At 34.4% G+C, this 16839-nt stretch overlaps 1 protein-coding gene across 1 annotated transcript in view; it reads right to left on the reverse strand.

Annotated features, from left to right (window-relative positions):
* The window catches only part of LOC100929283 (carboxylesterase 3), a 64057-nt gene that overhangs the window by 37355 nt on the left and 9863 nt on the right, over positions 1-16839 (reverse strand). The window contains exons 2-4 of the mRNA XM_023495035.2: positions 8245-8422; positions 1391-1595; positions 577-715 (exon numbers count right to left, since the gene is read on the reverse strand). Of these exons, the coding sequence (XP_023350803.1) occupies positions 577-715; positions 1391-1595; positions 8245-8317 (417 nt within the window). The 5' untranslated portion in view covers positions 8318-8422. The remainder of the gene's footprint in view (positions 1-576; positions 716-1390; positions 1596-8244; positions 8423-16839) is intronic.

A 16839-nucleotide genomic window follows, 5' to 3' on the forward strand; every position in this document is an offset into this window, starting at 1 on the left:
ATCACCATCAGATTTGTGCTTTTGGTGGATGGGTGGGAGTGAGGAGAATCTTGAGACTGGGAGAAGGGAAGGTGATGTGAATAATCCTAGAATAAGGAGATGAAGGGCTGTCACTACCAAGACGGTAACAGTATCAGAGGAGGAGGTGGGGCAGGATGGTATAGGAAAGATGTTACAAAGTTAGAGTTGACAACAGATTACAGATGGGGAGGTGAGTACAAGTAAGGAGTCAAGGAGGACATCAAAGTTAGGATGACATGGGAGGATGATGATGCCCTCGACCTAGAGAAATTGGGAAGGGGTTGGGAGGAGGGGAACAAGCATTTATTAAGCACCAACTATTTGCTTGGCACTATGGTAAGTGTTGTACAAATATCATCTCATTTGATCCTCGCAACAATTCTGTGAGCAGATGCTATAATTATCCTCATTTTACAGATAAGGAAAGTAAGAAATAGAAGTTAAGTGACTTATATCACATACGAGGCTGGATTTGAACTGAGATCTTCTGAATTCCAGACCCAGTGCTCTATCTCTTCAGTCCAGAGGTTTCAAAATAAAAGCAGCATTACTTACAGGTAACTTAGCCTTCTTGTGTCTGGAGGCTGGGGTGTAGATGTTAAGATAGAGACAGTCTTCAGATATTGGGAAGAGTTGCTGCTTCCCATCTAAAGTGTTTTTCATAAGTTCTGTCCTTTCTACCTCCTGCAAACACCTTCATGAGGAAAAGGAAAATCAGGCAGGAATAGATTTTATAGAAATTCTTTGAAACAAGTGGGAACCACCTACTTGGAATAAGAGGTCTCAAAAAAGACACTTCAGATAATCTCACTGGATTGAGAGCCGGAAGTGACCTTAAAAGATATTTGTCCAATTCCCTTTCTTTAAAAAAGAGGAAATGAGCATGGGTCGTTAATTTATCTGCCAAAGATCACATTAGTAGTCACTAGTATTGGGATTGCCACAGAGCTCTGCTCCTTTGTGGGACCCATTGCTCTTGACTTCATTTTATTTCTTTCCCATACCTGCTTCTTGCCTGGTTTTTACATCACTTAAGAAAGTTAGCTCCTGTTAAATGTCCACTATGAGTGGCCTGTATTCATATAATATTTTATGGCGTACAGAGCCCTTATAAAATCATCTTAGAGAAGCAATAAAATTCTCACTAGCACAACCCAGAATTGGAGCCTCCCCCAACACCAGAAGAATCTCATTAAGCATTATTACAAAAGCTATTGACAACTTCTTTCTACTTCCGGGGCCTGGCTTCAAGCACCTCCAGTATAGAAAGGAAGCTTGTGGTCTTCTCTGAGCTATTGAACACTCAACTGTTGCCTCAGCCCTCCTCACAATTATGCTGTCCTGCCTTCTTTATTGTGTTTATTCTCACATTGGAGGGAATGTAGTGGCATCTCTTATGCCCTCCCAAGGCTCAGCAGGCTGTGGGGGAGAGAATCTCCCAGCTCCCACTGGGGGATTGGCAAATGGGATTCCCAGGAAAACATCCACACGATGCTCAGTTCCCTTGACAGTGACCTGTTTCCCCCGGACTCGACCAAACTGAGTCATCACTTCAGGCCCAGGAGCCTCTTGTCCTATAGAACAAAAAGATTCTTTCAGAAATTCAATTTCCATAAAAACTAGGAAGTGGTTCTTTCCTCTGTGTGTTTTTTTCCCTCTCAGAATTCCCCTCCCCACATAGATAGTACTTTTTTTTTCTATTAATATCCTTATTTTTAAATTTTATTTTTAATTTATGTAATATACAAGCATTTCTACAACAGTACAATAAAAAAGATGATTGCACATGAAACTGTAGACCTACTCTGTACAATTCACTATTCCTTTCAAATTCCAAACAAAATTATTATAATATTATAATATATATTATTATCATAATATCTTTTTTCCTTTCCCCCTTTCTTGTTCCTACCCTAGAAATGACTACTATGGCACAATTCACTATTCCTTTCAAATATGCAACAAAATTATTATAATATAATATATATTATTATCATAATATCTTTTTTCCCTTCCTCCCCTTCTTGTTCCCACCCTAGAAATGACTACCATTAGATACAAATAAGTATGTATGTGTATATGTATATATATATATATATATATATATATAAATGTATGTATGTATATATATGTAAAATTGTTCTACACATACTTCTACTTATCAGGTCTTTCTCTGTATTCAATTAGTGTTTTTCTTCATTTGATTTTTATAGTTAATTTGGGTATTTATAATAATAAAATAATCACATTTGCTCAAAGTCATCCTTAAACAATGTTGCTATTACTGTTTTCTCTTACAATTTTCTCTTGGTTTGGCTCATTTTACTCTTCGTTATTTTGTACAAGTCTTTCCACGTTTTTCTAAAAACAGAACTCATCATTTCTAATAATACAATGGTATTCAATCTCCATCATATACCACAACTTATTCCTCCATTTCTCAAATGATGGGAATCCCTACAATTTCAAGTTTTTTGCCAACACAAAGACAACTGCTATAGATATTTTTTCCCTTTTTCCCTAATCATCTTTGGAAATAGACCAAGTAGTGATATTGCTGAGTCAAAGGGTATAGGTAGGTTAATAATTCTTTGGGCATAATTCCATATTGCTCTTCAAAATTGTTGGATCAGTTCACAGTTCCATCAATAATGAATTAATGTTTCAGTTTTTATATTCCCTTTCAACATTTATTACTTTCTCTTTTTATTATTTTAGTCAATTTTATGGGTGCAAAATGATAGCTCAAATCTATTATTATTTCTCTAATTAATAATGATTTTGAGCATTTTTAGTTTTGATTTCTTCATTGGAAAAATTTCCTGCTTATATCCTCTGACCATTTATCAGTTGGGGAATGATTTGTATTCTTTTTTTTTTTTTTTTTTTTTTTTTTTTTGGCAAAGAAATTGGAGTTAAGTGACTTGCACAAGATCACATCATATTCATATAAATTTGACAAAGTTCTTTACATATTTTAGATATGAGACTTTTATCTGATAAACTCTATAAATTTTCTCTCCTGATTTTCTGCTTTCCTTCTGATTTTGGCTACATTTGTTTTGTTTATACAAATCCTTTTAAATTTAATGTAGTTGAAATTATCATATGTTACTTTCTATCTATTGTTTATTTATATATTATTCACCTGTCCATATACCTGATAAGTAAAATGTTCCATATTCTTCTAATTTTTGTTGCAAAATCTCTCTTTATATCTAGATCATGTATCCATTTTTACTTTATCTTGTAAATGGTGTAAGATATTGTTCTATGTCCAGTTTCTGCCATACTACTTTCCAATTTTTCCAAAAATTTTTACCAGATGATGAATTCTTATCCCTAAATCTTAAGTCTTTACATTTGCCAAATACAAGATTATTATGCTCATATGCTGCTGTAAATTGTATGTCTATTCTATTTCAGTGATCTACCTTTCTATTTCTTAATCAGTACCAGATAGCTTTGATAATTATTGTTTTATAATATAGTTTAAGATCTGGTACTGCTAAATCTCCTTAAAAATTTTTTTTCCTTATTTGGTATTCTTGATTTTTTTCCCCAAATGAATTTTGTTATTTTTTTTCCTAATTCAGTTAAAAAAGGTGATTTAATATATTAATTAGTTTGGGTTAAATTGTCATTTTTATTACTAGTCCTGCCTACCCATGGACAATTAACAGTTCTCCAATTATTTAAATCTGCTTTTATTTAATAAAGTTTTTTTTTTAAATAATTTTGCTTATGTAGTTCTGGGTTTGTTTTTGAAAGTTGTGCTCCCAGGTATTTTATACTTTCTAGATCTATTTTAATTGGGGATTTTTTTTTCATTATCTCTTAGAGTTTTGTATGTGACATATAGGAATATTGATGATTTATGTGAATTTATTTTATATGTTGTTACTTTTCTAAAAACTAATGAATGTTTTAACTATTTTTTTAGTTGAGTCTTTGGGATTTTCCAAGTATATCTTCTACAAAAAGAGATAGTTATATTATCATTCTCTATTCTGAATAGGGAATTTTCCTTCTTTTTCTTCTCTTATTGTTATTGCTAGGATTCCCAATACAATATTAAGTAATATTGTTGACAATGGTCAGTCTTGTTTCATATCTGATCTTACTGGGGAGGTTTCTAGTTTATTCCCATTACAAATAATGTTTGATGATGATTGTAGATAAATTGTTTCATTTTTAAAAATCAATTTAAGGAAAAAATTTATTGATAGCAACATTTTTAAGATGTTTTAAATAGAAGTAAGTATTGAACTTTATCAGAAGCTTTCTTTTTCTGTACATAGTGATATAATCATAGTTTTTTTTAAAAAAACTTTTATTATTGATATAATCAACTATGTTAATAGTTTTCCTTATCCCTTCATTTCTTGTATAAAAATCCACTTGATCAGAATGTGCAGAATTTTTATAATATAGTGTTGTAATCTTCCAGCTAGTATTTTATTTAGGATTTTTATATCCATATTCATTAATAAAATTAATGAAATGAAAAATTTATTTTTCTGTTTTTATTCTTCCTAGTTTAGGTATCAGTATCATATTTGTTTCATAGAAGGAATTTGGTAGGATTCCTTCTTTACCTATTACTCCAAATAATTTATTTAATATTAGAATTAGTTGATCTTTAAATGTTTGATAGAATTCCCTTGTAAATATAGCTGGTCTTTGTGCTTTTCTCTTAGGAAACTCATTAATACTCTGTTCAATTTTTTTTCTAAAACTGATATGTTTAGATATTCTATTTCCTCTTCTAATTCAGGCAATTTATATTTTTTGTAAATATTCTTCCATTTCACTTAAATTTTTATATTGACAGGTGCATGACTGAGCAAAATAACCCCTTATAGTTGTTTTCATTTCATCTTTATTAATGGTGCTTTCACTTTTTTCATTTTTGATACTACTGATTTGGTTTTCTTCTCTCTTTTTAAAAAGTAAATTAACAATTATTTATCTATTTTAAAAAATAAAACCAACTCCTAGAGTTTTAAAATTAATTCAAAGCCTTTTATTACTCTCAATAATATTAATCTCACCTTTAATTTTTAGGATTTCAAATTTAGTATTTACCTGAGGTTTTAAAATTTGCTTTTTCTAATGTCCAATTCATTAGCCTGTTCTTTCTCTACTTTATTAATATAAGCATTTAGAGATATAAATTTTTCTCTAATCATTGCTTAATTTTGATATGTTGTCCCATTATTGTCATTCTCTTTAATGAAATTATTGTTTTTATGATTTGTTCTTTAATTTACCAATTCATTTTTATCTGTCATTTTTAATTTTTTTATTGAAGCTTTTTATTTTCAAAACATATACAAAGATAATTTTTCAACATTGAGCCTTACAAAACCTTGTGTTCTAATTTTCTCCCTCTTCTCCCACTTCCTCCCCTAGATGGCAAGTAATCCAATGTATGTTAAACATGGTAAAAATATATGTAAATCCAATATGGGCATATATATTTATATCATTATCTTGCTGCACAAGAAAAATCAGATCAAAAAGGAAAAAAAAATTAGAGAGAAAATAAATTCAAACAAAAACTTTTTAACTTCATATAATCAAAATTATCTATTTTGTGTTCAATAATGAGCTTTTTTTGGTCATAAATTCCTTCCTTCTCCACAGATCTGAGAGGTAAACTATCCTATGTTCTTCTAATTTGCTTATAATATCACTCTTTATGTCTAAATCATGAACCCATTTTGACCGTATCTTGGTATATGATCTTAGGTGTGGGTCAATTTACTCATTCTTTTAGATTAGGTTGTTAAATCTTCAAATAGTTTTCAATCTATGTTTCCTTTGTCCCTTGTTAAATACAATTCCCACTGCATTGTGATTCAAAGAGGATCCTTTTAATTTTTCTGCTTTTAATTAAAATTTTTTAATTTAAAACTCTTGTTTTATGCACTAATATATGGTCCATCTTTGTAAAAGTACCATGAATTGCTGAGAAAAATTTGTATTCCTTTCTATTTCTAGTCAGTCCTCTCCAGATAGCTATGATATCTAATTTATCTAAAATTCTGTTCACTTCCTTAACTTCTTTCTTTCTTTATTTTTTAAGCTAAATTTATCTAGTTCTGAAAAGGGAAGATTAAAATCCCCTAATATTATAATACTACTTACTATCTCCATCTGTAATTCATTTAACTTTTCTTTAAAAAATTTAAATGCTAGTATTTGATGCATATAAGTTTAGTTTCCTCATTTATCTCTCTTAATTAAATCGATTTTAGCTATAACCTCATCCAGTAGGAAATGGCCAGTTGAAGAACTGGAATTTCCTCATGCTTGATGAAGTATTTTCTGGCAGATTTCCAAGTGCATTCATACTGCCTATGAAGCCTATGACCCCCTTCTCCCTTTCTCATTAAAAGAGTTAACAGTTGGGTGTGAGGAAATTCCTAAACCTCCCATATTATATGTGAATATAACTGTAAGCAATGCTTTCTTACCACAATAACTGCTTTAATATAAGGAAGCATGTTATTATTATTATTATTTTTTTTTTTGCTGAGGCAACTGGGGTTAAGTGACTTGCCCAGGGTCACACAGCTAGGCAGTATCAATTGTCTGAGGGCAGATTTGAACTCAGGTCCTCCTGACTTCAGGGTGGGCACTCTTTTCCACTGCACCATCTAGCTGCCCCAGAAGCATGTTAGTTTCGTAGTCATTCAGTGGTTATACCTTCTAGTCATAAGTTTCATTAAGTTAATCTTAAGTTTCTCCCAAAACACCATCTGATCTCACACTTTATGTACTTTGGATAAGGTCCAACCCCTCTCTTTCCACATAGCCATACCTTAACAAAATTTTTATAGAAAACCATGGTTTTGTTCACTATTTAGCCAGCCTCAGTCAGAGAAGATCAGTCAGCTTGGTTAAGGCTGATTTGCTAGCAAGATAAAAAATCTCACCTGATTGCCTAAGGAGTGCCACTATCCAATAGCCTTAATGGGGTAATCATTTACCCCTGTAAGCATAGATGGCTTCATTAGTCTTGCCCAACACCATTCCTGACCCTAGGCATTTACACTTGTCTTTACAATGAATATCATGTATTGTGCATTGTTCCTGATTCAAACTGAGTTATTCATGGCCAGCACTTCCTATCAAGTTTTGACATGCAATTCTCTTGACCTCAGCTTGATGGATATTTCTAGCAGGGAGCACAGTATAGCTTGTGATGGCATCCCTTAGTCAACTTTATTGGGAATATCCTTAACTAACCCTACTTCTCCACTATAGAATCATAAACTTGTAGGCTCAGAAATTTAAAATGAAACAGGACTTTAGATATGGAATATTAAAGCTGCACAGGCCCTTTGAATATAGAATATATGAGTTGGAAGAGAACTTGGAACAAAGAAATTGGAACTGGAAGGGCATTTAGAATGCTGGAGGTTGAAGATTTTTAAAGCTGGTGGAGGTCTCAGAGCCTAGAATGTCAGAATTGAAAGGGCCCTTAGAATATAAATTGTCAAAGCTAGAAAGGTATTTAGAATGTCAGAGATAGAAAAGACCTTAGACTTTAAAGCTGATGGAAACTTAGGAAAATGGAGTGTTAAAGCTAGAAAGGCACTTAGAACTTAAAAAAATTAGAAAATTAGAGAAAGAGGTAATCTTAGACTCCAGGGGTCCTCAAACTATGGCCCACGGGCCAGATGCAGCAGCTGAGGACGATTATCCCCCTCACCCAGGGCTATGAAGTTTCTTTATTTAAAAGCCCACAAAACAAAGTTTTTGTTTTTACTATAGTCCAGCCCTCCAACCATCTGAGGGACAGTGAACTGGTCCCCTATTTAAAAAGTTTGAGTATTCCTGCATGTGATAGACTATATATAGACTATAGATTCAACCCCATATAGTATTGAAAAATACCTTGAGTTTACCTAGCTTTGGTCACCCCTTAGAGTTTATCACCAGTTCTTCCCTTCCACAACCATTCTCCCCACTCTTCCTCACTTATTCTCCAAGTTAACTCTCTGTCATCAAAATCTTAAAGCTATGGGGAACTGCTACCTCTTATGAAAAGCTTAGGGATTTTCATTCTGAGTTTTCTGTTTTCTGGCAAGAAGAGGGAATCTGTTCTACCTATCTGTCCCCTTCTGGTCTCCTTCCTTGGCACCAGACAGAGAACTCACTGGGGACAGATTTCAGCTTAACTTTCCCAGGATAGAGATCGAAGAGACTCACCCTCAGCTGGAAGAATCAGGAGCCAGGTAATGCAGGTTAAAAACCAAAGCAGAGACTTCTGTCCTCCTGGCATGCTTTTCTCTGGATCTTGTTGAGAATTCTGGATTGGGTTGAAATGTTGCTGATTGTAGGTGATAAGAACAAATCCCAGAATTTCAGACTTGTAAAAAGATTGTGTCTATTAAGAGAGAAGAACATTAAGATTTGTAAACTTTTAGACATATTTTAAATATTCCTGTGTCAGTTTTGCTATGACTTTCCAAAAACCACAAACCTGCCCGAGAAATTTTTTGTTTTTCATTCCTGTTATGGGCCAGAACTTGAAACAAGGTACTAAGTCACCGGAATCGATAAAGATAATGCTTATGTACTTAGTACTTACTAGAGTTCACACCTTTAAGAGAGCATATATAAGGAGGAGCTCCCACAAGCCCACAGAAGCCCACAAGTCCACTCTCTTGGAGGTAGAGTCAGATTCATCCCAACTTCCACCTGTGTGCTGGCTGGAGACTTTGGATTCAGAGGGAGCTAGAGGCAGAAGCTGGAAGAGACAAAGGACCAACAGCAAGAGCTCTCGGAACCAAGGAGAGAGATAGGCCTCTAAGAAAGTTAACTGGGTCATTTTGAAGGAGACAATAAAGGATTTGGACCTTTAACTCCTGGCTGCATTTGAGGTGATTATTACTGAGCTGAAACTAAAGCTGCTCCCAGAAGCCCCCTAAGAAACGTGGTCCCAGAGAACTTTATATTTTAGAGAATATACTGTTCTTTACACATGCCCATTGGATTGGTAAAGTTGACAAAAAAAGACAGATAGTGGAAGTCCTGGGGGAGGGGGGGGAACAGGTGAATTATTGTACTATTGGTGGAGCAGTGAATATATCCAATCATTCTGAAGAGCAATTTGGAACTCTGCCCTAATTAAATTGCACATCCTTTGATCCAACAATACTGATACTAGGTCTGTATCCCAGAGAACATAACAAAGGAAAAAGAACCTCCAAGCATAAAAATATTTATAGCAACTCTTTGATGGCCAAGAATTGAAAACTGAAAGTTTATCTAAGAATTAGAGAATGGCTGAACAAATTATGATTATATAAATGTGAGAGAATACTATTCTGTTATAAGAAAGGATAAGTAGAATGGCTTCTAAAAAACCTGCAAAACTTATATAAACTGATGCAAAAACAAGTGAGCAGAATCAAGAAAGCAATTTATAAAAATAACTATATCATAAAACAAACAACTTTGAAAGACTTAAGAACTCTGATCACAATGAGCAATCACAATTCCAGAGGACTCATGATAAAACATAAACATCATCCTCCAGCTGGGAATGATGAACCCAGTGCAGATTGAAGGATACTTTTTTGTTTTGTTTTATTTTGTTTTCATGGCTTGGCTGATTCAGGCATTTATTTTTCTGAGATACACACACACACACACACACACACACACACACACACTATATCTAGCTGATTTCAGTCATTTTGGTTTTTTTGCAAATCACTGGAGGAGAAGAGGTGGGAGAGAGAATTTCAAAAATGAAAATAAAATAAAGTTGAATGAAAAAATAGAAGACCGCTCAAATTCCACCCTCTGTGGAAGGATTTTCCCAATGCAGAACACTCCTTTCCCCCTTTCTTCCCTCTGAAAGCACTTCAAGTTTGTCTTGTTTGTATTTTATATATACATAATTATTTGCCTGTCCTCCCCCCCCCCCCACCTCATCCTTAGAACATGAACTTCTTGAGGGCAGAGATGGTGTTTCCTTCCTTTGCATCCCCAGTGCTTGGCACAATGCTTCCAACATACAGAGTGTCTAATTAAAAGTCCCAGGTTCTGTTTGAGTCTGTCTTTAGAAATAGTTACAAAACATATAAAGAATAAATGGCTCTTTCAAATATTCTCCTGAATGGTATTCTTGAACACCAAGCCAGGATAACAGGTTTCTTTGCTTTGAAAATTTCATGAAACATAAAAAAAAAAAAACAAAACCCTCGCATTCTTCTTCCACTTCCACCTTAGCCCACTCAGACAGCAGTTACAGTCACACTCTATAAAATGATAGACCAAATTCTTTGAACGAATGCAGTTGAATCCAAAATTCCTATTATTGTAGAATAAAAGATCAGCAAAAAGAAGTAAAAAACTTTGAGAAAAATTTCCATTAGAGAATACAAAGGGAAGAGAGTAGATGCACTCAGTTGTTTGAGTCTTCAAGCTTGTCTCTTTGTATATCATTGCATTTTATATTCTCTTGTCCTAATGCCTCCACTCAGTTAGGAATGCTAACCTCCTTCCCCTGGGGTACTTCCTCATTAGTACCTGGAAGCTTGAAAAAGAGGTGACATTTGGATAACCTTCAAAAAGATGATATACTCATAAGTAATTGAGAGTTGCCTGTATATGTGTCAACTTGGTGATTTTCTTAAGAAAATCCTTGTAAGAGAAAGAGATAATAAGCTAATTTTTGAATTATGATTGTATTTATTATGTAATTTAGGAGAGCAATTTCTAGTTCCAAATGATTTTTCAGGATAGAAATTAATGTGTTTGGGTTTTAGCATCAAATAATACGATTGATATAGGCATCAAATTGTTGAAATCTGGTCATGTGAAGAATTCACAATGACCATTCTTTTTGGCAAAAAGTAGATATATTTAGAAAAAGAGGTTACAGGCAAAATGAAGAGATACAATAGACACCACGTATGGTAAATACGAAATAGAGTTGGAAGAGCATATAACAATTAACAGTGGAAAAAACCAGTTCCCTAGTGAAACTCACAACTAACCAGGAGAAAAGGAACATCCTATGAGGTTGAGTATACTCTTAATTGGAAGATTAAATTCATAGAAGAGTTTAGCACCCTAAAAGAGTTAGTTAGCTATAAGAAGGAGAAAGACACCATGAGGGGAATGAAAGGAAAGATGCCATATGGCATTAAGAAAGAGTGAGGGGAAAGACAACCTGAGGCAGTTGCTTTGGTGGGTTTAATTCAAGGAGAATTGAACAAAGATGGTATGAGCCACGGATATATTTAGAGTGGAAATTTAACTTCAAAGGTTTGATATAACTTGTCTTTAGATTTCTGACTGAACATATCTAGGTGGGGCTACCCACAACCTCCATAAAAGGTGGGACTATTACATTAAATTGATCTCCCTCAGTGCCATTTCCTGTTGGGCTCAGGCAGTAATTGTATCACTACCTCAGGCCCTCTCAGTCAACCCCGCCTAATAGCCCATCATTTATACATTCCAAATTATACATTTGCCAAAGATTATATGCTACTTGCTCAGAAGTGTTTCCAATTTTTTTTTTAATGGTCAGTTCAAAAGATTGAAGCACACACTTTCTCTCTCTCTCTCTCTCTCTCTCTCTCTCTCTCTCTCTCTCTCTCTCTCTCCCTCCCTCCCTCTCTCTCTCTCTCGTTTTTTGTTTTTTGTTTTTTTTTGGATAGGAGATTGTTTTCTTTCACAACATGACTTTTATAGAAATATTTCCCACAACTTCACATGTGGTTTCTTAATGGGGGCTGGAGTGGGCAGAAGGGGAAAAATCTGGAACTCAAAAGTTTTAAAAACAAATGTTAAAAAACGTTTTAAATATAACTGGGGAAAACATCAAGTAAATGTTTTAAAATTAAAAATGGTCAATTTAACATATAACATAAAGTTGTTATACGTAAATATATGATAAAAAAGAAATGTAATAAAACAGTTATAAATTTTATAAATTTTTTATCTGAGGAATGCTAGCTTTTCATTTGTTGAAGACCATAAAAGACTTTTTATGATTCTAACAATCTGTTAGGTAAAGAGTATAAAAAGGAGGCTAATTAAACTACTTACTTTTTTCAGCTCCAAAAAAACAAATATCATGCAGAATACATACCCTAAGCCTTGTCCTATGTGAGAGAGGCTTCTAACATTTGTTTTCCAAGGACTGCTATCAGTTTGACATTAGGTGACCATGATTTTTCTTATCAAATCTTAGTGTTAACTGAATTTTACCATTTCTTTTTTAGTGAAAGGCCCTTTCTTATTTATTTATGAAGTTCTTCTTGATCCCTCTTAATTCTAGTGCCTTTTCTGTGCCAATTGCCTACAATATATCCTGTATATAGCTTGTTTGTTTTTGTATTGTCTCCTCCATTAGACTGTGAGGTCCTTGAGAATAGGAACATTTTTTGGAGAGGCTTAGTTTGTATCCCTAGCACTTAGTATAGTGCCTCAAACATAGCATGTCCTTAAAAATGTTTATTGATTAAATGATAGATTACTTATCAGTCAAACCACAGACTAAAGAACAAAGTATCAGAACATAGAACATAAGAATTGCAAAGGACTATAGAATAGAATATTAAACAAGAATATTAGAATTGAAAGAGTCCTTAGAACAGAAGAACATTCTAATAAATAGAATGTTAGAGATGGAAGGTACCTTAGAGATCAGCAGGGTCACTCTTTCATTTAATGAATAGGGAAACAGAGGTTTGCATAAAGAATTCTCTTTCCCAGAGTCACACAGCGAGTAAGTAAAAGAGACAAGTCTCTTGGTCTCAAATTCACACTCTATCAGGTAGTAACTCTATTTTTTGTAGAGTTGCTTCTGATGAGATTAATTCTGGGTACAAAGCTACACTGATCCCACTGGATCTATCAGAATATTGATGGGAACAGGACCAGGGGAAGGACCAGAGAATTGTTTCATCAGGGTCTTACCAGATAAGGTTGCCAGGATTAGGCATCTTTTATTTCTTTGTCCAAAGCATTCAACACCTCCGTTTTCTCCCTCAACCCTCAACATTATCCATTCCACTATTGAATCTTACTCTGTATTCTGATTATAAACTGTTCTTTTAGATAATCAGAGATCACATTTCTTCAGTGTTCTGTTTTTCAAAGTACTTTCCTCATAGAAGCCCTGGGAGGTAGGATTCACAGGATCACAGATTTAGAACTGGAAAGAACCACCTCTAGTTCTATTCTTTCATTTCACAGAGGAGAAAATTGAAACTGAGAGAAGAAACAAGTTACATCACTTAGGTGATCAGAATTTGCACTCCAAATGCTTTTTTCACTTCACCATAATGCCCTGTCACTCTTACAGATGTAGAAACTGAGAATCTCCCAAATGGAATTATCTTCCTATGATTGTACAGTGAATTAAAGACCATCTTAGAAAAATGATCATATATGGCTCTTCTCAACAGCAAGGTGATTCAGGCCAATTCCAATGGTCTTGTGATAAAGAGAGCCATCTGCACATAGAGAGAAGACTGGGGGAATTGAGTGTGAATCACAGCACAGTATTTTCACTTTTTTGTTGCTTGTTTGCATTTTGCTTTCTTTCTCATTTTTTCCTTTTTAATCTTATTTTTCTTCTGTAGCATGATAATTTTGGAAATATGTATAGAAGAATTACACATGTTTAACATATATTTGACTAATTGCAAGGAGTTGGAACATAAGGTTTTGCAAGGGTGAATGTTGAAAATTATGCATATGTTTTGAAAATTAAAAAAAAAAACTTAAAAAAATGGAGAAAGCCTCCATGACCTCAGAAAGAGGAAGCCTGGTTACTGATTACTCACAGCTTAGAAGTCTTGCCCTTAAGTACCAGGGAAGTGACTGGATGTTTTCTAAGTTCAGAAATTTATGTAGACTGGCAGCTTCTGGCTCACATTGCTCAATGATGGGCATGTTACACATTGAGGACAAAAAGGCCCTGGATGACCTTTTGAGATGGCTTTTCGACTTGACTGCCTTTCATCTAAAAAAATAGATCTTTTTTAAAATTTTTACATTACTTATGTTTCCCAATATCACTTTTATAGTTAACCTACCTTAGGATTGCAAGCCTAGGTCTTGTTTTTTCTTTTTCTTTTTTTTTGTTAAAGCTTTTTATTTTTCCAACATTGACTCTTGCAAAACCTTTTGCTCTAAATTTTCCCCTCCTTCCCCCCAACCTTGTTTTTTTCTTGCTTTATAACAGGCACTAGGAGGTTTAGGAAGAAGGGTCACACCACACACCTGGCATCCAAGTATATTTGGATTAGTCCCTTGCCACCTATTGAAATAACAACAGAAGAAATTTGACAACTGCAGAACCATAGAATCAAGTGGGACTTCAGAAATCTGTTGATGCAGTCTATACCTGAGGAAGAATCTTTGCTATAAAATCCCAGAGAAGTGATTATATAATTTCTACTGAAACAATATCAGAGCCAGGGGACTTACTGCTTCCAAACATAACTACTCAAATATTACAGGGCAATGAGAATTATTAAGATCATGATTGACCTCGAACTGGAGGGGAACTCAGAGGTCATTTAGTCCTACCTCCTCATTTTAAAGATGAGGAAATCCAATCGCAGAAAGTTACATGATTTATCCAAGTCTATACAGGTAGTGAGCTTGAGAAGTAGGATTTGAACCCAATACTTCTGACTCCCAAACCAGTGAGTACTCTTTCCACACCACTATTCTGGTTTCCAAAGTCTTTCTTATAATGAGCCGATAATTATTTCTCTCTTAATTTCTACCCATTGGTTGTTGTTCTGCCTTCTAAGACAAGCTGAACAGATATTTGGATTATACTTTTCCACATGACAGCCCTTCAAGTACTTGAAGACTGGCACCAAGATTTTCCCTAAATTTTCTCATGTTCAGACTAAATATCTCTAATTCTTTTGGCTAATTCTAAATCTTTTTAGAGGCAGCTAAGTAGTACTAAATAGGTGGATAGAATGCTATACCAGGAATCAAGAAAATGTGAGTTCAAATATGACCTCAGATACTAACTAGTTATGTCATCCTGGGCAAGTCACTTCACCTCTGTCTCAATTTCCTCCTCTGTACAATGTGGGTAGTAATAGCACATAAATCTCTAAGGGTTGTTGTGAGGATCAACTGAGATAATATTTGTAAAGTGCTTAGCATAGTGCCTGGGTTAATAGATGAATGTTCCTTTCTTTTCTTTTGGCTAGTTTTGAATCTCCTCCCTGTTTCAATCTTCTAAAGATAAGGAACTGGTTTTGTATAATTATGAGAATCCAATACTCTTTGCATAATATGATTCCCGGATCTATACATAATAAGAGTACAGTTGGAGTCTGCCGCAGGCAGAAGACAGTGAAAAACTTGTGTTTGGAACAAAATATCTCTATTGACAGAATCTCAAATCACATGAACACTTTTGGAAACCAGGCTTAACTGATCATCCCTAAGGAGACTATAGTGACCAAGATAATGGTCTTTTCATAGGACTTCTTGTCTCAGTCATATCTTCTCCAAATAGAAGCAAAATATTTTGGTTTTCCCTCTCTCTCACTTTTTTCTTTTTTGGGGAAAAGTGATTAAATTAAATAAAAACCACACATGCAAAGATAGATAAAGACTATTTTTGGCTTCTAAGAAACCAAATCCTCCCAAACCTGGGATTGGAGTCAAGGGATCCAAGTTTGAATTCTAGCTTTGTAACCCTTACTATCTGTGTAATATTGGCACACATAGCTTTCCCTTCTCTGGGATGCCAGAGGACCCAGATCATAGTATCTTCATGTTGCTCCTCTTAGGTATAGAATATCTACTATGTGTCTTGCTCTACTAGGTTGGATTTGCCTTTCTTTGTCCTTCAACTCAATGCTTCAGCTAAACTCTCTGAACCTGCTTGATTCTGGATGTGATCATTCTTAATGTTGCTTTATTTCTGTTGCCTTTAAGACAAGGGGTATAGAAAAAAAAATCTGCTGCTACCCACTTCTTACAACAGGATTTCAGGAGAGATACAAGAGAAACAGCAAAGAGATTTTCACTCTCAAGATCTGGCCTCCTATAGTTTATCTGGCTCTTTAGATCTGCTATTTTCAAAGGCCAAAAGGGGTGTGGCTGATCTTTCAGTCAGGCAACAAATAATAAACCTATATAATTCCATCAGTTTTGATTGAAGACTTATAAACACAAATTATTTATTTGACAGAGAACACCCTATTTGACAAGTACTATTTAAAAAGTTGAAAGAAGCCTGACAGAATTTAGCTTTAGATAGACATTTTATACCATATTTTACAATAAATTCAAACTGGATATATAAACTGAATAATAAGGATCATACTATAAGACATTAAAAGAGCAATAGGTAATATACCTTTAACAGCTAGGGATGGAGGCAAATTATAAAGCAAAAAATAAACGATTAAAAGATAAAATAGATAAATTCAACTGCATGAAATTGAAAAGCTTTTGCATGAACAAAATTAATGCTATGTGGATAGGCATTGTCAACTATATGCAAAATGTCTTTGATAAGAATTTAATATCTGAACTTCTGGCCAAGATGGCGGCGAGGAGGCACACAGCTGTGTAAGCTCCACGTTTTCTCTCAGAACTCATTTCATGACAAGCCTCTGAATTAATGCTTGACTGAAAAAAAAACCCACAAATAGTTACCAAGAGAAGACATCCTTGAAATGGCCAGGAAAGGTTTGTTTTTTTTCTTGAGGGCAGAAACGGTTTTAGATGGGGCACAAACTGAGGGCAGGCAGCTCACAGCTGAGCAGACCGGAGGGGGTTGGGGTGTTA

Source organism: Sarcophilus harrisii, chromosome 2, assembly GCF_902635505.1.
Source record: "Sarcophilus harrisii chromosome 2, mSarHar1.11, whole genome shotgun sequence".
In the NCBI taxonomy this organism is placed as follows: Eukaryota; Metazoa; Chordata; class Mammalia; order Dasyuromorphia; family Dasyuridae; genus Sarcophilus; species Sarcophilus harrisii.